Genomic DNA, 27,939 nt, shown 5'->3' on the forward strand with positions numbered 1-27,939 from the left:
ATGATCGTCTGCCATAGATGTAAATAATTGGAGGATATTTGTTTGGCTCAGTGTAAGATTGAAATATCTTTCACAAGTGAACACCAGATGCAATATTTTCACAAGCAGTATAGCCAAAAGTGAAAATGTAAGATAATTATGGTGTTCATGGGTAAAATATTCTGATCTTACATGTAAAATAAACAAATTTTCATTTTATTCCATGGTTTAACTAAATTTACCCATTTTATACTCTCTTTACCAATGAAAAACATATTTTTTTCACTGAGAAAATACCCTAATCTTGCGATAATTCTCTGAAAAACATGTAATAAATTGTTGTTATTTGGGGAGAGGCACTACATAAGTTTTCTTTCTTTCTGATCCCTTCCATATTAATTTTGTGTTTCATTATATGTATACTTGTAAATGTCTGATTTGATGTTGATTTCGAGATGAATTTGTCCTCAACAACTACTTCAATGCTGGAGTTGTATGAAACTTCTTCGGAAGCTCCACTGCTAAGATGAGATTGTACACAGTCTATGAATTCCACTTTTGTGCTTTTAAATGGCAATATACTGGTACTTAGGGAAGCCTCCATCGGTTTATTGATATTTTCTTGTTTAAGCCTTGTTCTTTTGTTATGCTGTAAGAAAATGCTGGTGCTGTTCCTTTGTTAAGGATATATTGAGGGAGTATACATCAGTTTACTGATAGCTCTTGTTGGTTAAGCCTTTTGTGTGTAAGCTAGTATCTCAGAACCAACTTGCGGAAAATTTCCGAAATGGAGTGAAACTTCACATACTTGTTCACTGTGGTGAACTGACATGCAATACTTATGTTCCATAACTCGGCTATTCTTTTGTACCAAGTTATGCCCCATTTTTGACCTGTGGTATTCATTAATTTAGTTTTGTGTAGTGACGAGGCTTTTTAATACTTGGGTGTTGCTGTCCTCTGGCAACTTTTGTTATATGCAAGTTTAAAGGAATGGGACTTTGTTTTCAGCCTTAATTGGTATGTGGTTAGGCAGATGAAATTGGTATTCATTGGGAAACTGGAGTGTTTGTTTTTTTGAGTTGAACCAAACTTACACAAAAGAGGCATCAGTATAAAATCTATGCCAAAGTCAATAACAGGCCATTTTGGAAGAGTATCTCTAGAGTCACAGTCCTTGAATTAGGCAACATTGCAAATATTGACAGTGACTACATGGTAGCAGGAGGTATTTCACTCTAATGTTAGAAAATCAGCTGCTTTCAACCAGTATCAGTGGTGGCTTTTGTATAAGTCAAAAAATAGTAAAAACTGACAGTGATTCCTCAATGACTTGTCGTATTTTTTCAAAGTAAATCGGACTAATACAGTATGTCTAAATCTAGGATGAGTTTGATAAAGAGCCATTTCTGACTTGTATGTCTAGAGTTATGGTCCTTGAATTACTTAAAGTTGCAAAAAATGGAAAGTGTCTATTCAATAACAAGAGTACTTCTTTGATTTCAACCATGCGTATACAAAATATATTGCGTTATAAAATATACACAAAGTTTATTAACCAGTTAGTGTCCATTTATTAACTACTCTGTTTTTTCTTGGAATTAAACCAGATTTTTCAGAATGTGTATCACTATAATGGAGCCGCACCATGAGAAAATCAACATAGTGCATTTGCAACCAGCATAGATCCAGGCCCGCCTGTGCATACGCGCAGTCTGGTCAGGATCCATACTGTTCGCTTTCAAAGCCTATTGCAATTAGAGAAACTGTTAGTGAACAGCATGGATCCTGACCAGACTGTGTGGATGCGCAGGCTGGTCTGGATCCATGCTGGTTGCAAACACACTATATCGGTTTTCTCATGGTGTGGCTCATATTATGATCTTAGATGAGATCAAGATTCATAATCAGCATCTTCAGACCAGTATTTCCAGAGCAATGTCTCAAAATGTTTATTTATTTTGAGTGATTTTTTATACGCCTGAGTGGATGTTTTATGTTATGAAACCAGTGTCTGTCCATCCGTTTGCAATTTCGTGTCCACTCTGTAACTCTTGAACCCCATGAAGAATTTCAAAGAAACTTGAGGCAAATGTTCACCACATTAAGACGACATGCAGAGTGCATGTTTTTGATGGCTCGCTTCAAAGTTGAGGTCACACTTAGGGAACAAAGGCCATATGACCTTGTTTTTGTGTCCGCTCTGTAACACACGAACTGCTTGAGGGATTTTAAAAGAACTTGGCACAAATGTTCACCACATCGAAATGACGTGCAAAATGCATTTTTGGGTGGCTTTCATCAAGGTCAAGGTCACACATAGGGGTCAAAGGTCATATGACTTTGTTTCATGTCCGCTCTATAACTCTTGTACTGCTTGAGGGATTTTAAAGAAACTTGGCACAATTGTTCACCACATCGAGACAACATGCAAAGTGCATGTTTCAGATGTCTCACTTCCAGGTGAAGGTCACACTTAGGGGTCAAAGGTCATACCTTTAGGCGTATATTGCTCTGCATTGCAGTGCTCTAAATGTTAGTTTTGATTTTAAGAAGCACATCCTCAGAAAACATTTGACAGCACTATAATATAAAACTTGTTATTTTGAATTACTATGTAATTGATCAATTTTATGTTATAAATTTGCCATGACAGGCTTATATTATAACTTTGGTACTCTAAATATTAGAATATGGTATTGACATTGTTTTTTCTTACTTTCAGCACAAAGATTTGAAGTGGAAGTAGAATCATCAGATCTGGCAAAGCTTTGTGGTATTGAAGGTAAAATGATGCTTCTAGTAGGAAATAACGACCTAGCATTTGAAGACCCCAAAACAAAGAGAGTTAAGTACAGCTTTCAGTTAGCTTGGATGAGACGGTTTGGAAAGTATAAACAGCAGTCTTTTAACTTTGAGGTGGGCCGGAAATGCCCCAATGGGGAAGGGTCAGTGACCTGTATAACGCCCAGTGCAAAGTTGATCCACAAAACGGTGACCCAGAAATCTTCAAGTCGAAGTAAGTTGGTGATTCCGCATCCTCATACAGAAGAAGAGATGGGTAGCAGAGAGACAAAACCAGCAAGCCCTTCAGTGAGCAGTATGGATGAGAAACAAGCAGAACCCTCACCCCCTGTCAAAGAGAGACAAGCTTCAAATATTAGCCAGCCTATAGTAAACAGCTTGGTGCGAAAACACCCTGGAAAAGCAAATATTCCAAGTCTGATCCCAATAGGTCGACCACCGATAGAAGAAGAAGAAACCTTCAAAAAGCCAAAAACACCACCACACCCTGCACGGCGTAGTTCAAAAGGTAAACTACGTAACAGTGGTAAAGAAAGTCCAGAAGATGAAAGGCTTCCAAGTTTAGAGGAAAATGGTAATGCACGGTCAACTAGCTACAAAGTTGCTGTCAATAGTGGAGATTTTACAAAAGAATTAGAGCAGAAATTACATGTTGGAAATGATGAATCTGGCAGTCGTGATCAGGAGAAAGGTCATGACCCTGGAAAGAAAGATAGTGTTAAAACCAAGGAAGATAAAAAGCGTGAAAAAGAAGAGAAAAAGGTTAGTTGCTGATATTAAATTTTGTGTTTTCCGATAGGTCAAGTCAGAAGGCAAAAATTTGGTGCAGTATCAAGTTAGGGAATTTATTTTCTCAGAGTTATAGCATACTGTCAGGCATGATTTCTGTCTTGAGACTGACATTATCTTAAAGTACAGGATGGACCATTTTATTTCATTTTACTCTTGTTTTAGCTCACTGGAAGTCAGGATTACCTTTTAGTTTAAGTGAATGGTCTGGCATCTCTTGTCCATCATCTAATGTCAGTATTTTTAGCTAGACTACACAAAGTATATGAATAGCTGTCTTTCTTGACCCAGCGTCGGCATCCTTCCATGTCCACATTTGGTTAAAGTTTTTGATGCACTTTCTCTTTATAGTTGTAATTACTTGATGGATTGGCTTCAAACTTAATTAGTTATTCCACCCACATCATATGGCAAAAGGGTAATAACTCTTCCACCAGTATTTCATGAATTATCTTTGAAAATCCTTTTTACTTAGAATTTCAGGTTAAAGGTTTTGTGCACTTCCACTCTCTCCCAGTTATTACTAGATGAATTTGATTCAAACTTAAGATAGTTATTCCACAACATCATCCATAGCATATGACATAAGGTCCATAACTCTGGCTCCAATTTTTCATTAATTATGCCCCCTTTGTTTTGCAGATGTCGGCGGTGGGTTGGTAGGTCTGTTAGTCCGTAGACCAGTCCAAAGGTCAAGGTCACAGTAACCCAGAACAGTTAAACTGTTTCCGGATGATGATAACTCAAGAATGCTTGGGCCTAGGATCATGAAAGTTGATAGGGAGGTTGGTCATGAGCAGCAGATGACCCTTATTGATTTTGAGGTCATTAGGTCAAAGGTCAAGATCACAGGGACCCAGAACAGTTAAACAGTTTCTGAATGATAACTCTAGAATGCTTGGGCCTAGGATCATAAAAGTTGATAGGGAGTTGACCTGCAGATGACCTCTATTAATATTGAGATCAGTAGGTCAAAGGTCAAGGTCACAGTGAACCAGAACAGTTAAACAGTTTCCGGATGATAACTAGAGAATGCCTTGGCTTAGGGTCATAAAACTTGACAGGGAGGTTGATCATGACCAGCAGATTGCCCTTACTGATTTTGAGGTCAAAGGTCAAGGTCACAGTGACCTGGAACTGTAAATTAAACCGTTTCAGGATGATAACTTGAGAACGCTTGGGCCTAGGATCAGGAAATTCAATAGGGAGGTAGACCATTACCTGCAGATGACCCCTATTGATTTTAAGGTCAGTTGAGAATGCTTGTGCCTAGGGCTATGAAGCTTAATAGGGAGGCTGATCGTGACCAGCAGATGACCCTATTGATTTTGAGGTCAGTAGGTCAAAAGTCAAGGTCGCTTTGACTCAGAACAGTAGAACTTTTTTTTGCCAAATAACTAGAGAATGCTTTGGTCTAAGGTCACATTTGTTAGGGATGTCACTTATGACTGGTAATTGACCCATAATTATTGGCTTGAGGTCAGTACATCAAAAGTCCTTTGCACAGTGACCAAATAATTTCTGTTCCTTGTGCAGTTACTGAATGCATTAAGGGGGTGGGGGGAATTTTGTGCTCTACGAGCTCTTGTTACAGTGAATTTTAGGTTAATTTTGATGCATTTTCATTGTATCTCTGTTATTACAGAAGGGTCTTGATCAAAACATAAAATTAAAATAATTGTATTTCCACATGGTCACCCACATCATTTGACACAAGGGCCATATCTCTGGCACCAATATTTCATGAATTACCCCCCCCCCCCCCCAACCCCCACACCTTTTGATTTAAAATTTCAGGTAAATGTTGTATGCACTCACTATATCTCTGTTATTACCAAATGGATTTGATTCAAACATAATTGTAAAACATCATCACCCACATCATATGATACAAGGCCCTGAATACTAGCACCAGTTATTATGAGTTATGCCCCCTTTTTACATAAATTGTGATGCACTTTTGCTCTATCTCAGTTATTACAAATTACCGGTAGGTTTAATTCAAACTTAAAATAGTTGTTCCACATAAAATTGGCTACATTATATGACCCATGGTACATTACTTTGGCAGAAATTTTCCATACTTAAGTCCCTTTTATACTTATTTATTGTTTTGATACATTTTACCTATGTCTCTATATCTTCATCCACATTGGAGTCATTAAAAACACCTAAGTGACAGCTCCAGCCTCCTCTGATGTGCCCAGTTTCACTGTCCAGCATCAAAATAATCGAGGGCGCTGTCTCCTGCGACAGCTCTTGTTTGTTTAAATTCAAATCGTGACTATGTTCATTAGTGCGTTACTCTACCTGCAATGTCTTTAGGATTATTTCCCTTCTTAACTTAAAGTGTTTTTAAAGTCCAATGTCTTACTATTATAAGTTGTTCAGTTGAGAAGTGTTGCTCTTGCTCATAGTGACAATAAGCATTAATCTGACAAATGTGTAACTCTGTCAACAGTATTTCTGTAGTTATGACCCTTTTTAACGTTTTTGTTTTTGAATCACTTTCCTCTCATTGATGTGGGTTGGAGCCTCACACGGGGCATTGAATTCTTCATGTGAGGAAGCCATCCAGCTGGTTTATGGAAGGTCAGTGGTTCCTGCTTGTGATGAAATAATGCACGGAGGGGTACCTGGGGTCTTCCTCAACCATCAGATATGGGAAGTCGCCAGAATTGTGTCAGTGCAATGTTACCCCCCACCCACCCAATTCCTCCAAAAAAAAAAGAATAATGCCCCAATTTAACTTGGACATTTAACTTAAGTTCTTATAAAGTCAAATATATCTTCTTTGTTAATCCCCCGCCGTGGCGGAGGGATTATAGGAATGGTCTCCTTCCGTCCGTCCGTCTGTCCGTCCTTCCGTCCTTCCGTCCGTCCTTCCGTCCGTAACAAAATCGTGTCCGGTCCATATCTCCTAAACCCCTTGAAGGATTTTCATGAAACTTGGGTCAAATGATCACCTCATCAAGACGATGTGCAGAACCCATGAGTCAGCCTTGTCGGTTCAAGGTCAAGGTCAAAACTCAAGGTCAAAGGTTTGAGCCTGCCATTTTGTGTCCGCTCTATATCTCCTAAACCCCTTGAAGGAATTTTATAAAACTTGGGTCAAATGATCACCTCATCAAGACGATGTGCAGAACCCATGAGTCAGCCATGCCGGCTCAAGGTCAAGGCCACAACTCAAGGTTAAAGGTTTGAGCCTGCCATTTTGTGTCCACTCTATATCTCCTAAACCCCTTGAAGGAATTTTATAAAACTTGGGTCAAATGATCACCTCATCAAGACGATGTGCAGAACCCATGAGTCAGCCATGCCGGCTCAAGGTCAAGGTCACAACTCAAGGTTAAAGGTTTGAGCCTTCCATTTTGTGCAGCTCTATATCTCTTAAACCCCTTGAAGGAATTTTATAAAACTTGGGTCAAATGATCACCTCATCAAGACGATGTGCAGAACCCATGAGTCAGTCATGCCAGCTCAAGGTCAAGGTCACAACTCAGGGTCAAAGGTTTGAACCTTCCATTTTGTGTCTGCTCTATATCTCCTAAACCCCTTGAAGGATTTTCATCAAACTTGGGTCAAACAATCACCTCATCAAGGCGATGTGCAGAACTTATGAGTCAGCCATGTCGGCTCAAGTCAAGGTCACAACTGAAGGTCAAAGGTTTGAGCCTTCAATTTCGTGTCCGCTATATATCTCCTAAACCCCTTGAAGGAATTTTATAAAACTTGGGTCAAATGATTACCTCATCAGAACGATTTGCAGAAATTATGAGTCAACCATGCCAGCTCAAGGTCAAGGTCACAACTAAGGGTCAAAGGTTTGAGCCTTCCATTTGGTGTCCACTCTGTATCTCCTTAACCCCTTGAAGGATTTTCATCAAACTTGGGTCAAATGATCACCTCATCAAGAACTCATGAGTCAGCCATGTCAACTCAAGGTCAAGGTCACAACTGAAGGTCAAAGGTTTCAGCTCTGTATCTTCTAAACCCCTTGAAGGATTTTCATGAAACTTTGGTCAAATGATCACCTCATCAAGACGTTGTGCAGAATTCATGATTCAGCCATGTCAGTTCAAGGTCAAGGTCACAGCTAAAATCAAAGGTTTTACCCTTTCACTATCCATAGCAGTGGCGGGGGATTTAGCTGTCTTTCAGACTGCCTTGTTACTTAAGTATTCAATTGAAACTTCCATATAGTGACAGTGTATGCTAGTGTGACAAGATGCATATTAAGTATGCCTGCATTACGCCCCTAAATATCTAAAAAAATTTCAAAGAATACAGTACCTTGTCTTTAGCTCACCTGAACCAAATGTTCAGAGTGAGCTATTACTATAGGTGGATGGTCTGGCGTCTGTCATCCGTTGTCCGCATTTTAACTTAAACATCTTCTCTGAAACTACTGGGTAGAATTACACCAGACTTGGTCAGTAGCATCCTGGCATAGCCCACTATCAACATGATCAAGTTTGTTCAAATGGTTCACCTTGGTCCCTTTTATGGGCCACCAGAGCTAAAAATAGAAAAAACTTTAAAAACTTCTGTAGCAATTGTAAGGTACTGTCACAAGTTTGTTCAAATGGGGGCTTTTATCCCCTTTTAGGGGCTGCTAGAGCCAAAATTAGAATTATCTTTAAAACAACTTCTTCTCATGAACCCCTTGAAGGATTTTCATCAAATTTGATCTGTAACATTATTATAGGGTCCTCTCCTAATTTTGCTCAAATGGGGGCACTTTGTAGGGGCCACTAGAACTGAAAAAGGAAATGATTTTAAAAGACTTCTACTCATAAACCACTTGATGGATCTTCATCAAACTTGGTCTGTAGCATCATTATAAGGTCCTCTCCCAAATTGTACAAATAGGGGTAATCGGTCCCTCTATAAGGTAATGTAAATGCCTTCAAAAGACTTGTTCTCATGAACTGCTTGATGGATCTTCAAACTTGATTTGTAGCATCATTATAAGGCCTTTTACCAATTTGTTTTCAAATTGGGGACACCTGGCCCATTTTAGGGGCTGCTAAAGCTAAAACTAGAAATACCTTTAAACAACTTCTTCTAATGAACGGCTAGATGGATTTTCATCAGACTTGGTTTGTAGGATCATTATAAGTTCCTCTCAAATTTGTTCAATGGGGACAGTTGGTCCCTTTTAGGGGTTGTTAGGGCTTAAAGTTAAAATACATTTTTATGTGTATAGTACTTGTTGTGAACCACTCAGTGGATCTTCATCAGACCTGGTCTGTGGTATCAATATAAGCTCCTCTCATAAATTTGTTCAGTTTGGGGTGTTTGGCCCCTTTTAGGATCAGATGGAAGGTCCTCTTCAGGTGAGTGACTTAGGCCCATTTGGGCCTCTTGTTTAACCATTGCAGGTAGGCGTTAAAACTTCACATTTATCTTTCAGGTGTTAACAAAAGGTTACAGCATCAAGTCCCATAACTTTTGCATAAATTTGAACAAAATTATCCCATTTGTTGGACTTGAAAAGACAAACTAGGTTGAAGTTTTGCATACAAATTTTTCTTTCCATATCTAATGCAGATATTGAATGGAAACTTTATACAAGATATTGAGGTGGATAAAACATTGTAAAAGGTGCATGTCCCTTAACTTTGAATAGTATTTTTGCAAAGTTAAGCCCATTTTTTTACTTGGAAATGCAGGTTAAAATTTTGTATGAAAATGATTACCTCCAAAACTGCTGCAGATACTTGGTTGAAACTTCATTAATTTGGACAGTATAGCAAAGACAGACATTTTAAACTATTGTTTCCTAGTGACCTTCATGACCTTCAGCATTTAGAATGTATTGGTCCCCGCAATTGGGGTAGACCGAACAATATTTCAACATAATATTTACATTGTATCTTTGATGATACTGCAATACATATTTAGCTCGACTATACAAAGTATATGGACAGCTATCCTACTCACCCTGGCATTGGCATCGGCGTTGGCATCCTTACACGTCCCCAACTTGGTTAAAGTTTTTTTACACTTTCTCTTTTTTCTCCTTATTTCTGTAATTACTTGATGGATTTGTTTCAAACTTCAAATAGTTATTCCTCAACATCACACGCATCATATGGCACAAGGGTCATAACTCTCACATCAATATTTCATGAATTATCTCCCCTATTTACTTAGAATTTCAGGTTAAAGTCACTCTTTCTCAGTTAATACTATATGGATTTGATTCAAATTTAAAATGGTTGTTCCACATCATCACCAACATCATTATGACACAAGGTCCATAACACTGGCACCAATTTTTCATGAATTATGCCCCCTTTTGACTTGAATTTCAGGTTAAAGTTTTGGTGCACTTTCACTCTATCTCAGTTATAACTAAATGGATTTGATTCAGACTTAAAATAATTGTTCCACATCATTACCTACATCATATGACACAAGGTTCATTGGCACAAATTTTTCATGAATTATGCCCCCTTTTTACTTAGAATTTCAAGTTAAAGTTTTGGTGCTCTTTCACTCTATCTCTGTTATTACTAAATGGATTTAATTCAAACTTAATACAATGGGGAACATTAGTCAGTTACTTCCCCTGATTATTTCCAAGAAGTAGAATGGTCCTTCCTCAGTTTTTATCGTTGATTTCTTTGTAATTTTCAAAAGCAATATCTATACTAAATTTCATTGGATTGGAAAATGATTAAGGACAGGTTTTCTTTTAGTGGCTCTCTGCTAAATTTAGCTTTGATTAATCATTTTTATTTAAAAAATTACACATAAAAAGCATATTTAATTTGACCAACTGCAACATCTTGGGCAAAGGTTATAACGAAAAAGTCAGAGGAATCCAACTGAAAGGGACCAATGTTGCATTTGGTTATCCTTGTGCTTTATCATACCACATTTCAAGGGAAGTAATAAGCTAATGTTCCTCATTGTTTGTCATCATCACTCATATCATATGGCACAAGGTCTATAACTCTTGCACCAATTTTTCATGAATTATGCCCCCCTTTTACTTAGAATTTAAGGTTAATTTTGATGCATTTTCATTATATCTCAGTTACTACTAAATGGATTTGATTCAAACTTAAAATATTGTTCCACATCATCACCCACACAAGGTGCATCACTCTTGCACCAATATTTCATGAATTATGCCCGCTTTTTGCTTAGAATTATACTTATTAGCCCACCATCATCATGATGGTGGGCTATTCAAATCACTCTGCGTCCGTGGTCTGTCCGTCAGTCATTCCATCCATCCGTCCGTCCGTCCGTTAACAATTTCTCGTTATCGCATCTCCTCAGAAACTACTGGGGGGATTTTGACCAAACTTTGTCAGAATGATGTATTGGTACCCTAGTTCTGTCCCCCTGAAAATCAGACTGGTTCAACCATTGTTTAGTTAGTTATGGCCCTTTGTTTATTTCTATAATTTACATTATATTTATATAGGGAAAAACTTTGAAAATCTTTTTGTCCAAAACCACAGAGCCTAGGGATTTGATATTTGGTATGAAGCTTCATCTAGTGGTCCTCTACCAAAATGATTCAAATTCTTTCCCTGGAGTTTAATATGGCCCTGCCCCGGGGGTCACATGGTTTATATAGACTTATATAGGGAAAAACTTTGAAAAACCTCTTATTCAAAACAACAAGGCCTAGGGCTTTGATATTTTGTGTGTGACATCATCTAGTGGTCTTCTGCTAAGATTGTTCAAATTATCCGCCAAGGGTCAAATATGGCTCAGCCCTGGGGGTCACATGGTTTACATAGACTTATATAGGGAAAAACATTTAAAATCTTTTTGTCCAAACCATAAAACCTAGGGCTTTGGCATTTGTAATGTAGCATCATCTAGTGGTTCTCTACCAAGTTTGTTAAATTATCCCCCTAGGGTCAGATATAGCCCCGCCCTGGGGGTCACATGGTTCATATAGACTTATATAGGGAAAAGCTTTTAAAATCTTCTTGTCAATAACCTACAAAAGTCAAATTTGGACCACATGTATGGTTTTGAGTGGCAAGATGAACCTTGACATGAGTTTACCTTGATTTTGACCTAGTGACCTACTTTCACATTTCTTAAGCTACAGCCTTCAAATTTGGACCACATGCATAGTTTTGTGCACTGAAAAAAACTTTGACCTTGACATTGACTTAGTGACCTACTTTCACATTTTTGAAGGTACAGGCTTCCAAATTTGGACCACATGCATAGTTTTGCATTCCTAAATGAAATTTGACCTTGATTTTGACCTAGTGACCTACTTTCACATTTCTCAAGCTACAGCCTTCAAATTTGGACAACATGCATAGTTTTGTGTACCGAAACAAACTTTGACCTTCACATTGACCTAGTGACCTACTTCCTAATTTTTGAAGGTACAGGCTTCAAATTTGGACCACATGCATAGCTCTGTGTTCCGAAATAAAATTTGACCTTGACATTGACCTAGTGACCTACTTTCACATTTTTTGAGCTACAGCCTTCAAATTTGGACCACATGCATAGTTTTGTGTACCGAAATGAACTTTGACCTTAAGATTGACCTAGTGACCTACTTTCACATTTCTGTAGCTACAGGCTTCAAATTTAGACCACATGCATAGGATTGTGTACCGAAACAAACTTTGACCTTGACATGGACCTAGTGACCTACTTTCACATTTTTGAAGGTACAGGCTTTAAATTTAGACAACATGCATAGATTTGTGTTCTGAAGTGTAATTTAACCTTGATTTTGACTTAGTGACCTACTTTCACATTTCTCAAGCTACAGCCTTCAAATTTGGACCACTTTCATTGTTTTGTGTACCGAAATAAACTTAGACCTTAAGATTGACATAGTGACCTACTTTCAAATTTCTCAAGCTACAGCCTTCAAACTTGATGTACATGCATAGTTTTATGTACAAAGAACTTTGTCCTTGAAATTGATCTAGTGACCTACTTTCACATTTCTCAAGCTACAGCTTTCGAATTTGGACCACATGCACAGTGTTGTGTACGGAAATGAAATTTGACCTTGAGCTAGCCAATAAGTCTTGAAATTTGGAACACTCAAAAATGGCACATTGGTGGGCACCAAGATCACTCTGTGATCTCTTGTTTAATGTTTTGATACACTTTATCTTTATCTCTCTTATCACTTAATACCTTGACACAGACTCGTGCTATTTTCCAATATCTTCATCCACATTGGAGTCATTAAACACTCCAGTGACAGCCTCCAGCCTCCTTAGATGTGCCCAGTTTCACTATCCAGCATTGAAATAGTCGAGCGCACTGTCTCTTGTGACAGTTCTTGTTTGTTTTGTAACTAAAATTAAGACGCTGATCTGGTGGACCTGTCAGCTTTCACGATTTACTGGTCCCCATGAAAATCTGCTGTCTGTTGGACAGGGGACCACTAGTGTGAATCCCTGCTTAGATAGAAAATCCATTTTACTGACAAGCCTTTGAATAACTGATGTTATTTAGACATCTCCTTTGATATGTTTGGTCAGAATTACACAGGCTTTCAAGTAGTCCTACTTTTTCCTACTTTTCCCTACTTTTTAGGTCTGTTCCTACTTTTTAGCTCACCTGAGCACAAAGTGCTCAAAGGTGAGCTTTTGTGATCGCCTTGTGTCCGTCGTCCGTCCGTCCGTCGTCAACAATTTGACTGTTAACACTCTAGAGGTCACAATTTTGGCCTAATCTTAATGAAACTTGGTCAGAATGTTACCCTCAATAAAATCTTGGATGAGTTCGATATTGGGTCATCTGGGGTCAAAAACTAGGTCACCAGGTCAAATCAAAGGAAAAGCTTGTTAACACTAGAGGTCACAATTTTTAGCTCAAACTTAATGAAACTTGGTCAGAATGTTACTCTCAATTAAATCTTGGATGAGTTCAACATTGGGTCATCTGGGGTCAAAAACTAGGTCACCAGATCAAATCAAAGGAAAAGCTTGTTAACACCCTAGAGGTCACAATTTTGGCCCAATCTTAATGAAACTTGGTCAAAATGTTACTCTCAATTAAATCTTGGACGAGTTCGATATTGGGTCATCTGGGTTCAAAAACTAGGTCACCAGATCAAATCAAAGGAAAAGCTTGTTAACATTCTAGAGGTCACAATTTTGGCCCAATCTTATTGAAACTTGGTCAGAATGTTATCCTCAATAAAATCTTGGACGAGTTTGATATTGGGTCATCTGTGGTCAAAAACTAGGTCACCAGGTCAAATCAGAGGAAAAGCTTGTTGACACTTTAGAGGCCACATTTATGACTATATCTTCATGAATCTTGGTCAGAATGTTAATCTTGATGGTCTCAAGGTCCAGTTTGAATCTGGATCATGTGGAATAAAAAACTAGGTCACCAGGTCAAATCAAAGGAAAGCTAGTTCACACTGTAGAGGCCAGGTGGGCTCAAAAACTAGGTCACAAATCAAAGAAAAAGCTTGTTAACACTCTAGATGCCACATTTATGATCGTATCTTCATGAAACTTGGTCAGAATGTTAATCTTGATGATCTTTAGGTCAAGTTTGAATATGGGTCATGTGGAGTCAAAAACTAGGGCACCGCGTCAAATCAAAGGAAAAGCTAGTTAACACTTTAGAAATCATTTATGACCATATCTTTATGAAACTTGGGAAGGATGTTAATCTTGATGATATTTAGGTCAGTAGGTCAGGTGAGCGATACAGGGCCTTCATGGCCCTCTTGTGAAACATTGCTCCTCCTTTTTTGAAGAAGATTATGTATTAAATGCGTGCAATCTGTTTTGTGAAAAATGTCCCTAGGTGAATGATGTTGGTAACTGTTACAATTTCTTGTTGTAATTTCTTGTTGTAATGAAATCTAGTTCAGATTGGATACTAGGTTACCTGGGGTAAGAACTAGGTCAGGTGACCGATACAGGACCTTCATAGATCTCTTATTTAAAGACATCTTCTCAAGAACTGTAGAATGATAACAGAGATTATTCTACTTTCATCCTGTCAATCTACTGATGGTAAATGATTTAGAGCCAACCGTTGATTTTACTAGTTTTGAATATATAAATATAGTCATTCGATATCAGTTAAATTTGTTATTACTGGTTTTATTTTAAGGAAAGGGAAAGAAGAGAAAAAGAAGAGAAAAAAGAAAGGGAAAGAAAAGAGAAAGAAATGGAAAAAGAGAGAAAATTACGTGAAAAAGAGGAAAAGAAAGGTGCTAAAAAAGATAAGAATAGAGACAGTAACAAGAGTCAGGAGATATCGAGTAAACCGCGGCAGATGAATGAACGTATTTATGATGAGCCGGAGATAACCATAACACCATCCTCAGCTGACGATCCAAACTCGTTATATGATGAGGCAGTGTCTCCTACTCAATCAAATGCTCCAGCAGTGTATGCACAGTCAGCAAAAAGAAGTGTTCGTGTAAAGAAAACTGAGGACTTGTACGATGAAGCTGTCTCGGCTGATACAGGAAAGATGTTGGAAACAGAGAAAGTGGAATATGCTGAGCCATATAGTAAAAAGGGTGGAGTTCCTTTAGCTGAAGAACCAGCAATGTATGCTGATGTAAAAACAGTTGGAAAAGATGCTTGGAAAAAGTTAGGAAGAAAGGAAGAAGAGGAATTTTTTGAAGAAGACTACAGTAATATCAAAAGTGCTCGAGAAATTGTTCAAAAGCAAAAACCGCCACCTATACCTGCAAAAAATTATGGTGATGATGATGATAGTGAAAACATGTACAATACTTTAGATTTGAAAAAACCAAAAGCATCTTCAAAATCAAAACCAGAGAACTTGTATGGAATGGCAAGTGCCAAAGAAGTAGGTAAGTTACCAGATATTGTGCAAGTACCAGAAGCAGATTATCCAAGTGATTCAGGCGAGTCTTTACCGGAGGAAGAAGCAACGTACGACGAAGCACAATATGAAGGATATGAAGCACCTGCAGATATTAAGAAAGACAGTACAAAAAGACCGAAAGTAATCGAAGCCTATGAAGTAGCTGAGGTACCAGTAAAGCCACAAACACCAAAAAAACAGACTCAGTCCAAGAAAGTAGTGCCACAAGAACTTATATATGAAGAAGTTTCATAGTTTATTTAATTAAAGCACAGTGTGATGATTTACAAGTGAAATATTTTAGATACTAATTAAAATATGTCAAAGTGTGATCTTTTTGTGATACGGAGGTGGTAATTGAAGGTGATGACTTGATAACTTTGATATTGCTATGAAAGCTTTAATTTCTATGAAAGTGAGGAGTACTTACAAGCAACACTAAAACATGCAATCAGTGGATGATATTAGGATTAAATGGCAATTAAAAAAAGAACAGAACCAGTGCACTCACTTAGAAATATTCTTGGATGTAAAAGAAATCTTTTCCTCCGACTTGTTTATAATATATTTTTCAGGTATTTCTTTACATTCTTTACAAGATCTACATTATTTTGCAGCAGTGCAGTTTTAGTATTTTTTTCATTTCATCCCCCCCCCCCCCACACCTTAAAAATAGAACTGGGGGTATATTGTTAACCTAAGTTTATGTTGGTCAGTCGGTAGAGATTTGGTTTTCATACAGATTAAGAATTCTTGAGTCTACAGTGGTCAAGCTACTCTAAAAATGATTGACGTATGTTGCTTTTGGGATCAGTAGGTAAATGATCAAGGTCACAGTGACATGGGGACTGAAAATGGTTTCTGATCAATAATTGCAGACTGCTTAGACCTTGGACTATCAAATTTATTTGGTGGTTAACTGTGGTCAGTAGCTAACCCTTTTTTGGGGGGATCAGTAGGTGATAGGTCAAGGTCAGTAGATGATAGGTCAAGGCTACAGCGACATCAAGACTGTTAACAATTTATGGTCCATATCTGGAGAACGCTATAGCCTTTGGCTGACAAACTTAAGAAGAAGGTTGCCTATGGTCAGGTAGATGACTCTTTGTTGGGAACACTAGAGCAAAGGTCGAGGCCCCAGTGACCTTGATAATGGAAAAAATATGCAGTCAGTAACTTGAGAGCCCTTTGGCATTGGACTTTTGAACTTGACAGGTATCTGTTATCAGAAGATGGGTAAGTAGGTTTAAAGTCATGGTCAATTCAACCCAGAAACTCAGTGGTGTTTAACAAATGGCCTCTGTTGTTGTAGAGCCATTGACATAAATAAGTCAATATTAGAGATACCATGCCCAGGCTATATTTTCATATGCTGGTTTCATAGCAACTATTTTTAGCTTAATTTAGAAAATTACCAATTCGTGTCATTTTTACTGTCTGGGAAGTAAGTTCCATAACTTGCTGTGCATTTGAACATGATTATATGAGTCTCACCATGAGAAAACCAACATAGTGGCTTTGCGACCAGCATGGATCCAGACAAGCCTGCGCAATCTGGTCAAGATCCATGCTGTTTGCTAACAGTTTCTCTAATTTCAATAGGCTTTGAAAGCGAACAGCATGGATCCTGACGAGACTGCATGGATCCGACGGATGGTTTATTTCAAAAGGCTATGTTTGGTCACGGGTAAAGAACAAATGGTCACTGCAAGAACTATAACTCTTTTCCTACATATTGTCTTACAGCAAGCACTTAAAGACAAGCATTGGTCCCAGCAGGCATTACTCATTTTTGAATTGGTAGAAGTTTTATAGAGGATGGGTACATCCATCAGTCTGTCGAACCTCAGAAGACCATTTTCAATCAATAACTAGAAAATGCTTGGGCCTTAAGTAGTAAAACTTTGTAAGATTATGGCTCACAGTCAGTAAATGACCTAGATACTTAACATAGTTTCTTCTCAACAGCTAAAAATCCTGTTGGCCTACTGCTCTCAGACTTCTTAAGATAATTGGTTGTAGTTCGTAGATCAGCCTCATTATTTTTGGTGTCAGTAAGTCAAAGATTAAGGTCATATTGACCTTCAGATTGAAAATAGGAGGGTTGTTGTGGCCAGTAGATGATCGGTATTATTTTCGAGTCTGTAGGTCAAAGGTCAAGGTCACATTCACTTTGAGATTGAAAATGGTTTCCAGTCAGAAAACACTAAGGTCTACAGCAGTCAAATTTTACTAGATTCCCTCTAAACATTTTGTAGGTCAGTAGGTGAAAGGTCAAGGTCATTGTTGCCTCCAGGTGAAAACAATTTCTGACTAATTACTGAAGAATTCTTTGGCCTGCGATTCTCAAATTACAAAGTATGCTTTGCAATATGTCAGTAGATCAATGGGATTGGGAGTTGGGTATGTACTTTACAGACAACTTGTTTAAAACAGAGATGTAAAATACATATATAGTGATGACCTTTTAGATGTTATAGACAGAAATACAGTTATTTAGTTCATGTGAACTTACAGACTGGTTTAGAAGGTCTTCAGGGTAATCAGTTTTGTTTATACTTGTATATATAATTATGTTGTTAAAAAAGTAGCTGCAAGTTTAAATCCATTCTATGAAGGAAGTACATTTTGGGAGGTTATGATATTGTTTTAGTAAATTTAAGGAAATTGGCAGTTTTGATAAGTTTTTGAAGCTTTATCTTTCAAGTTAGCCTTACTTGTTTGGCTTTTCGGGATGACTTATTTTATGATCTGTTATTAGCTCACCTGTCAGGTAGTGACAGAGTGAGCTTTTGTGATCGCCCTTTGTCCGTCATCCTTCCGTCCATCCACAATTTCTTGTCTGCACGATAGTGGTTTCATATATGATTTTATTTTAACCAAACTTGCACGCAACTTGTATCACCGTAAGATCTTGGTTCCATTCTTGAACTGGCCAGATCCCATTATGGGTTACAGAGTTATGGCCCCTGAAAGGGCCAAAATTAGCTATTTTGACCTTGTCTGCACAATAGCAGCTTCATTTATGACTTGATTTTAACCAAACTTGCACACAACTTATATCACCACAAGATCTTGGTTCCTTTCTTGAACTGGCCAGATTCCATTATGGGTTCCAAAGTTATGGCCCCAGATAGGGCCAGAATTAGCTATTTTGACCTTGTCTGCACAATAGCAGCTTTATTTATGATTTTATTTTAACCAAACTTGCACACAACTTTTATCACCATAAGATCTCGATTCCTTTTTTTACGCTGTAATATTCACCTCATCGAAACAATGTGCAAAGCGCATGTTTCGGATGGCTCTCTTCAAGGGCAAGGTCACACTTAGGGGTCAAAGTTCATATGACATTGTTTTGTGTGTATATTGCTCTGCATTTGCGTTGCATTGCAGTGGCTGTGCTCTTGTTTTTATTTGGCAGATCCTTCTTTTGTTCACTTACAATAATTTTTTTTTTAATTACTTCCCTTTTATTTTACTATAAATAGCTTATTTAGTAACTTTTTTATTATTGGCCATAGGGAAAAACAGAGACCACTTTTCTGTGGTACAACATGGATGGTACCTCCAATTTTTAGGTGTATTTTGACATATCTGTACCTTTAAGAAAATTTCAACTATATTTTCTCATGATACTTTTGATTGATCTTGATTATGATTTTTAGCTCGGCGTGAGCGTTAGCGTGAGCGTCACACAAATGTTAAAGTTTGCGTACAACCCCAAATATTTTCAAAGTCAATTGAGATATTGCTTTCATATTTTGCATACTTGTTTACCATCATGACCCCAGTCTGTAAAAAGGAGGAGGCAACTCTATCAAGCATTTTGACTGAATTATGGCCCCTTTTCAACTTAGAATAAATGTTAAAGTTTGCGTACCACCCCAAATATTTTCAAAGTCCATTGAGATATTGCTTTCGTATTTTGCATACTTGTTTACCATCATGACCCCAGTCTGTAAAAAGGAGGAGGCCCCTTTTCGACTTAGAATATGCTTATTGTAATGTTAAAGTTTGTGTACCACCCCAAATATTTTCAAAGTCCATTGAGATATTGCTTTCATATTTTGCATACTTGTTTACCATCATGACCCCAGTCTGTAAAAAGGAGGAGGCAACTCTATCAATCATTTTGACTGAATTATGGCCCCTTTTTCGACTTAGAATATGCTTATTGTAATGTTAAAGTTTTACTCATAGCTTATATTATACTATCAAGCACTGAGAATAGTTGAGCGCTGTCAACGGACAGCTCTTGTTAGCTCACCTGAGCCAAAGGCTCATGGTGAGCTTTTGTGACCGCTCAATGTCTGTCGTCCATCGTCAGTCATGCGTTGTGTGTCGTCCGTTGTGTGTCAACATTTTCTAAAAAAATCTTCTTCTTGAAAACCACTGGGCAGAATTACACCAAACTTCACAGGAATGATCCTTGGGTGTCCCCCTTTCAAAATTATTCAAATTGAATTCCATGCAGAACTCTGGTTGCCATGGCAACTGAAAGGAAAAACTTTAAAAGTCTTCTTGTCCAAAATCACAGGGCCTAGGCTTTGATATCTGGTGTGTAGCATTATCTAGTGGTCCTCTACCAAGATTGTTCAAATTTATCCCCCTAGGATCAAATGTGGCCCCGCCCCGTGGCTCACATGGTTTATAAACACTTATATAGGGAAAACTTTTAAAATCTTCTTGTACAAAACCACACGGCCTAGGGCTTTGATATTTGGTTTGTAGCATCATCTAGTGGTCCTCTACCAAGATTATTCAAATATGGCCCTGCCCCGGGGGTCCCAAGTTTAACATAGACTTTTACTGGAAAAAAAAATGTTAAAAATCTTCTTGTCTGAAACCACAAGACTTAAGCCTTTGATATTTGGTTTGAAGCATTGTCTTATGATTCTCAACCAAAATTGTTCAAAATGTACCCCTGGTGTGAAAAGAGGCCCTGCACTGGGGGTCCCAAATATTATATAGACTTATATAGGAAAAAAAACAACTTTAAACATTTTCTTGTCTAAAACCACACAACCTAGGCTTTTGATACTTGGTATGATGCATTGCCTAGTAGTCCTCTACCAAGTGTTCAAATTATGCCCCTGGGGTTAAAAGAGGTCCCGCCCTGGGGTCATTTAGTTATTATATGAGTTATATAGGAAAAAATACTTAAATAGTTACCTGATCCTATTTCCAAGACTGTTTAATTATAATTACCTAATGATCCGAAGTAATATGATGCCACTTGACTGTGAACAACTTGACCTGCTGACCTACTTTCTTGTTTTTTAAGATACAGCCTCTAAATTTGGATGACGTACACAGTTTTGCACACTGATCGTAAAACTAAATTTCATTGACCATGAATGTGACCTACTGACTTTCTTAATATTTTAGCATCAGTTTGTAATTTGAAACATTTAGCTCATATTACTCAGGTGAGCAATCCAGGGTCATCATGACCCTCTTGTTTTTATTCATTGTAGAGTACTACGTCCCCGATCAGTCCTTAGTTTGGGGTAAAGTTATTCTTACAATTTTACTTTATGGTCATAACAGTAACTGTTATTATTAAAGCAGGAGTACTCTTGAAACAATGTCTGTTAGTGTGAAAAGTAACTGTGAAGTTAAGATGTAATAGATAGCATTCATCGAACTTTCACTAATTTCACCCAGATATGATCAAATTGTCGATTTTATCTACATGGTTAACGAAGAAATATGCAGTGGCTTAAAGGGCCCTTTAATTACTCAAAATTGCACAGATTGGCAGTGTCTGCTCTCTGACATAAGCAGTTCCTACCCAAAGTTCATAAGACTTGGTGACAATGTGTATAGGTATAAAATGTCTGCCAGTTTTGATAACCACCTGTATCTTCCAGTGGCCCTAGAGTTATAGCTCTTGGATTATTAAATTGCCACCCCCCCCCCCCCTCCCTCCTCCGCCACAGACCCTTAATCAAATCTCTGATATAGGTACAACATTTCGACAAGTTACTGTTAAATCATTTAATTTCTTGGGCATGAAATTTCGTGGTTTTGGTAAAAACGGCAATTTCGTGGTTATATGAATTCGTAGATTTTAACGTTTGAACAAAAAAACGAATAGGAATTTTACTTGTTCTTTGGGATTAAATTTTGTGGATTGATTTAACCACGAAAATAAGTCCCCATGAATATTAATGATTTCACAGTATATAACCAGTCACTCCAATGACTCTTGAATTACTAAAATAACATTGTAAAAGTTAATTTTGTCCGCTTGATAAAATAAGCAGTTATCTAGTGCTCAGCAAACTTAGTCACAATTTTTATGGGCATATTAACTTGGCCAGATTCAATAATAGCTAAATAGTCTTTTAAGCTCTAGGTTATGGCTCTCGAAGTGGATTAATTTGAGAAAACTGATAACTAGTCTGCACATTAATAAAGTATTCTAAAAGTCAAAGTAATTTTCAGTAATCGGTTATATTATAACAGTTTGGAACTCTTTGTTATTTTTAGCTCACCTGTCACAAAGTGACAAGGTGAGCTTTTGTGATCGCGCGGTGTCCGTCGTCCGTCCGTCAGTCAGTGCGTGCGTGCGTCCGTAAACTTTTGCTTGTGACCACTCTAGAGGTCACATTTTTTGTGGGATCTTTATGAAAATTGGTCAGAATGTTCATCTTGATGATATCTAGGTCAAGTTTGAAAGTGGGTCACGTGCCATCAAAAACTAGGTCAGTAGGTCTAAAAATAGAAAAACCTTGTGACCTCTCTGGAGGCCATGTATTTCACAAGATCTTCATGAAAATTGGTCAGAATGTTCACCTTGATGATATCTAGGTCAAGTTCGAAACTGGGTCACGTGCCTTCAAAAACTAGGTCAGTAGGTCTAAAAATAGAAAAACCTTGTGACCTCTCTAGAGGCCATATATTTCACAAGATCTTCATGAAAATTGGTCAGAACGTTCACCTTGATGATATCTAGGTCAAGTTCGAAACTGGGTTACGTGCCTTCAAAAACTAGGTCAGTAGGTCAAATAATAGAAAAACCTTTTGACCTCTCTAAAGGCCATATTTTTCATGGGATCTGTATGAAAGTTGGTCTGAATGTTCATCCTGATGATATCTAGGCCAAGTTTGAAACTGGGTCACGTGCGGTCAAAAACTAGGTCAGTAGGTCTAAAAATAGAAAAACCTTGTGACCTTTCTAGAGGCCATATATTTCACAAGATCTTCATGAAAATTGGTCAGAACGTTCACCTTGATGATATCTAGGTCAAGTTCGAAACTGGGTCACGTGCCATCAAAAACTAGGTCAGCAGGTCAAATAATAGAAAAACCTTGTGACCTCTCTAGAGGCCATATTTTTCATGGGATCTGTATGAAAGTTGGTCTGAATGTTCATCTTGATGATATCTAGGTCAAGTCCGAAAGTGGGTCATGTGCCATCAAAAACTAGGTCAGTAGGTCAAATAATAGAAAAACCTTGTGACCTCTCTTAAGGCCATATTTTTCAATGGATCTTCATGAAAGTTGGTCTGAATGTTCATCTTGATGATATCTAGGTCAAGTTCGAAACAGGGTCATGTGTGGTCAAAAACTAGGTCAGTAGGTCTAAAAATAGAAAAACCTTGTGACCTCTCTAGAGGCCATACTTGTGAATGGATCTCCATAAAAATTGGTCAGAATGTTCATCTTGATGATATCTAGGTCAAGTTCGAAAGTGGGTCACGTGCCATCAAAAAGTAGGTCAGTAGATCAAATAATGAAAAAACCTTGTGACCTCTCTAGAGGCCATATTTTTCATGGGATCTGTATGAAAGTTGGTCAGAGTGTTTATCTTGATGATATCTAGGTCAAGTTTGAAACTGGGTCAACTGCGATCAAAAACTAGGTCAGTAGGTCTTGAAATAGAAAGACCTTGTGACCTCTCTAGAGGCCATACCCTTGAATGGATCTTCATGAAAATTGGTCAGAATGTTCACCTTGATGATATCTAGGTCAAGTTTGAAACTTGGTCATGTGCCTTAAAAAAACTAGGTCAATAGGTCAAATAATAGAAAAATCTTGTGACTTCTCTAGAGACCATATTTTTCAATGGATCTTCATGAAAATTGGTCAGAATTTTTATCTTGATAATATCTAGGTCAAGTTCAAAACTGGGTCACATGAGCTAAAAAACTAGGTCACTATGTCAAATAATAGAAAAAACGACGTCATACTCAAAACTGGATCATGTGGGAAGAGGTGAGCGATTCAGGACCATCATGGTCCTCTTGTTTAGATTACCCATACAGCTACACTGAAATGGATAATAAATGCATGTGACAGAATATTTAGATGTTTTCTATTTGCATGTATAATGTACCAGTAACAAGGATATACCACTAGGTACGAAGGAGCAGATTTTTTATCTCATAAAGTTTTCCAGTGCATTTATATGAATGAAGTGTTAACTCATTAATTTACGAATAATACATCAATCTTGATCCAGATATTTTCATTTATATCTGCCACCAGGCATAACAAAGTCTACAAAAGACTAAGACTGAAGTCATTTGTCCTGAACCTCTTGTTTCATGTGGTGAAGTTGTCAGTTACTTGTGGAGAAGTTTTTACTGGTACAGAATCATGGAACACTTGTCAGGTGACAGCCATTGCAAAATTCTAAATCATGTTGAAAATTAGCATTAAATAGGTATCAAAGTAAAGATGTTACATTGTCACAAACAGATTAGTACATGATAATCTAAATGCAACATGTATATAATATAATATCAGTTAAGATTGTAGATGATCTGAATGTATGGTGAAAGGTCACAACTAAATGTTTATTTAACCCTTACCCTGCTTTTCTATAATGAACTTGTCTGTCTTTCAATTTGGATAGTACCATTAACTGTTAATAGGGGTGCTTACCAAAAAGATACTGACTGAATGGCGAACAGTGCAGACCATGGTCAGACTGCACGGATGTGCAGGCTGATCTTGGTCTGCACTGGTCGCAAAGGCAGAATCACTTGCCGCCAGCAGGCTAAGGGTTAAAGAAAGCAAGATCATGAAATTAAGAGGCCATTAGTTAGTTTTTAAAGTTGTTGTTGATTTATGAAATTTCAACTTTTTATTTCCAACCACTGTTACCATGTAAAATACCTATAATAGAGGACCACAAGGTGAAACTTCTTCATATAAAGTTATTGTTGTTATTTTTAGCTCACCTGTCACAAAGTGACAAGGTGAGCTTTTGTGATCGCGCGGTGTCCGTCGTCCGTGCGTGTGTCCGTCCGTAAACTTTTGCTTGTGACCACTCTAGAGGTCACATTTTTCATGGGATCTTTATGAAAGTTGGTCAGAATGTTCATCTTGATGATATCTAGGTCAAGTTCGAACTGGGTCACGTGCCATCAAAAACTAGGTCAGTAGGTCTAAAAATAGAAAAACCTTGTGACCTCTCTAGAGGCCATATATTTCACAAGATCTTCATGAAAATTGGTCAGTGTTCAACTTGATGATATCTAGGTCAGGTTCAAAACTGGGTCACGTGCCTTCAAAAACTAGGTCAGTAGGTCTAAAAATAGAAAAACCTTGTGACCTCTCTAGAGGCCATATATTTCACAAGATCTTCATGAAAATTTGTCAGAACGTTCATCTTGATGATATCTAGGTCAAGTTGGAAACTGGGTCACGTGCCATCAAAAACTAGGTCAGTAGGTCAAATAATAGAAAAACCTTGTGACCTCTCTAAAGGCCATATTTTTCATGGGATCTATATGAAAGTTGGTCTGAATGTTCGTCTTGGTGATATCTAGGTCAAGTTCGAAACAGGGTCACGTGCGGTCAAAAACTAGGTCAGTAGGTCTAAAAATAGAAAAACCTTGTGACCTCTCTAGAGGCATATATTTCATGAGATCTTCATGAAAATTGGTCAGAATGTTCACCTTGATGATATCTAGGTCAAGTTTGAAAGTGGGTCACGTGCCTTCAAAAACTAGGTCAGTAGGTCAAATAATAGAAAAACCTTGTGACCTCTCTAGAGGCCATATTTTTTATGGGATCTGTATAAAAGTTGGTCTGAATGTTCATCTTGATGATATCTAGGTCAAGTTCGAAAGTAAGTCACGTGCCATCAAAAACTAGGTCAGTAGGTCAAATAATAGAAAAACCTTGTGACCTCTCTAAAGGCCATATTTTTCATGGGATCTGTATGAAAATTGGTCTGAATGTTCATCTTGATGATATCTAGGTCAGATTTGAAACAGGGTCATGTGCGGTCAAAAACTAGGTCAGTAGGTCTAAAAATAGAAAAACCTTGTGACCTCTCTAGAGGCCATACTTGTGAATGAATCTCCATAAAAATTGGTCAGAATGTTCACCTTGATGATATCTAGGCCAAGTTTGAAACTGGGTCACGTGCCTTAAAAAACTAGGTCAGTAGGTCAAATAATAAAAAAACCTTGTGACCTCTCTAGAGGCCATACTTTTCATGGGATCTGTATGAAAGTTGGTCTGAATGTTCATCTTGATGATATCTAGGTCAAGTTTGAAACTGGGTCAACTGCGGTCAAAAACTAGGTCAGTAGGTTTAAAATTATTAAAATCTTTTGACTTCTCTAGAGGCCATATTTTTCAATGGATCTTCATGAAAATTGATCTGAATGTTCACCTTGATGATATCTAGGTCAGGTTTGAAACTGGGTCACGTGCGGTCAAAAACTAGGCCAGTAGGTATGAAAATAGAAAAACCTTGTGACCTCTCTAGAGGCCATATTTTTCATGAGATCTTCATGAAAATTAGTGAGAATGTTCACCTTGATGATATCAAGGTAAAGTTCAAAACAGGGTCACGTACCTTCGAAAACTAGGTCAATAGGTCAAATAATAGAAAAACCTTGTGACCTCTCTAGAGACCATATTTTTCAATGGATCTTCATGAAAATTGGTCAGAATTTTTATCTTGATAATATCTAGGTCAAGTTCAAAACTGGGTCACATGAGCTTAAAAACTAGGTCACTATGTCAAATAATAAAAAACGACGTCATACTCAAAACTGGGTCATGTGGGAAGAGGTGAGCGATTCAGGACCATCATGGTCCTCTTGTTTAATAGAAAGGGGAATGATGCTGGTAACAAGGTTTGAGCAAGTTAATAACAGGGGAACAACAACAACAATAACAAAAACCTCCAGTCTGTCATAACTGATCATTAATTTCTATCACATCCTTGAATTGTCAATTGTTAGATGCTTCAGTTATGATTAATCTTATATAATGTCCTTTCAGGAACAAAATGTATTCCAAGTATTGTAATTGTGTTTTATCATTCGTGATGCATCAAGTGTCTCATTTCAAGTAGTAACTGAAATCCTTGGAAAAATAAAGCAACTTAAATCCCCGGAAGAGATAAAGCTACTTAATTGCAAGGGGTTAATTTTCTCTGCAAGGTTATATATTTGTAATGGTGAAAGATTGAATTATCATTCATCTATTGAACACTAGATGCAATATATTCATAAGTGGCATAGTTAACTTTGTACTGTATGTGACTGAAGTATTGTTAGAAATGATGTTACATTCAGTTGAATGCACTCTTGACCAGCTTGGAGCTTAAGATTGCCATTTTTTTGTTCGTTTCTCATGTTTTTACATACTGTATTATGAATTTGTAAAGTGTAATTAATTGTAAAACTAATATATACTTTATTGTTATAAAAATGTACCAAAGTTGACCAGTATATTGATTTTTTTATTCTTGTTAATATTTAGTTATGTGTATATTTTTGATAGATTTTATAGTCATACAGATATTTGTATGCTTGTTCCTTGTTTCAGGTAAAAATGTAGTATTTAAATATTTTAGAAATTAATATTTCATAGCAGATTCTATATATGTGTAGATACAATGATTTCAGAGTAAAGTGAGAATGGTTATATATAAATTTCGATTGACAGAGCAACCAGTCATAATCCTTAAGAATATTTGACTGTCCAATGATATGATGAAGATCTGATGGCGGTTTTCATTTAGAGTTTAACCCTTAGCCTGCTGGCGGCAAGCGATTCTGCCTTTGCGACCAGTGCAGACCAAGATCAGCCTGATCATGGTCTGCACTGTTCGCTATTCGGTCAGTAAATTTTCAGCAAACACCCCTTTAAATGATAAGTGATGCTGCCTAAATTTAATGGACCAGTCCATTTTTGAAATTGAGCAGGGTAAGGGTTAAAGGACAGTACATGAAACAGCTCCGCTACTAACAAGTTAACTCTGTGTGTAGAAGTATTCAGTTGGCAATAAACATGTAATGATACAACTGATCAATGTTTTACTTATAAATTACATAACCAGCAGTGGCATTTTGGTATATTGTCAAGGCTGTGATAGTGGTACATTCAATCATAAATCGACTAGCCCAGTTCTGTTATTGTACCGTTATATCAGTATATCATGTTAAAAACTTGCTTTGGAATATTTTTACCTTGACTAAAAGATCATTGTTTCCGGTTCTATCTCACAGTCCCACCACAAGACCATTGACACCGACATGATTTCCATCTTGTAAAATT

The 27,939-nt window shown here is 37.5% G+C and overlaps 1 protein-coding gene across 2 annotated transcripts in view; it reads left to right on the forward strand.

The window, feature by feature from the left end:
* The window catches only part of LOC123546485 (docking protein 3-like), a 38,697-nt gene extending 11,007 nt beyond the window's left edge, over positions 1-27,690 (forward strand). The window contains exons 3-5 of one of the 2 annotated variants that reach the window (XR_008372322.1): positions 2,705-3,546; positions 14,671-23,625; positions 26,446-27,690. Coding sequence is in view for 1 of the 2 variants with exons in the window: in XM_045332786.2 (XP_045188721.2) it covers positions 2,705-3,546; positions 14,671-15,654 (1,826 nt within the window). In the remaining variant the exon portion in view is untranslated. Of the gene's footprint in view, positions 1-2,704; positions 3,547-14,670 lie in introns of both variants that reach the window. The other variant, XM_045332786.2, reaches the window with a different exon arrangement.
* The last annotated feature ends 249 nt before the right edge of the window (positions 27,691-27,939 follow it).

Source organism: Mercenaria mercenaria, chromosome 9 (genome assembly GCF_021730395.1).
Source record: "Mercenaria mercenaria strain notata chromosome 9, MADL_Memer_1, whole genome shotgun sequence".
Classification (NCBI taxonomy): domain Eukaryota; kingdom Metazoa; phylum Mollusca; class Bivalvia; order Venerida; family Veneridae; genus Mercenaria; species Mercenaria mercenaria.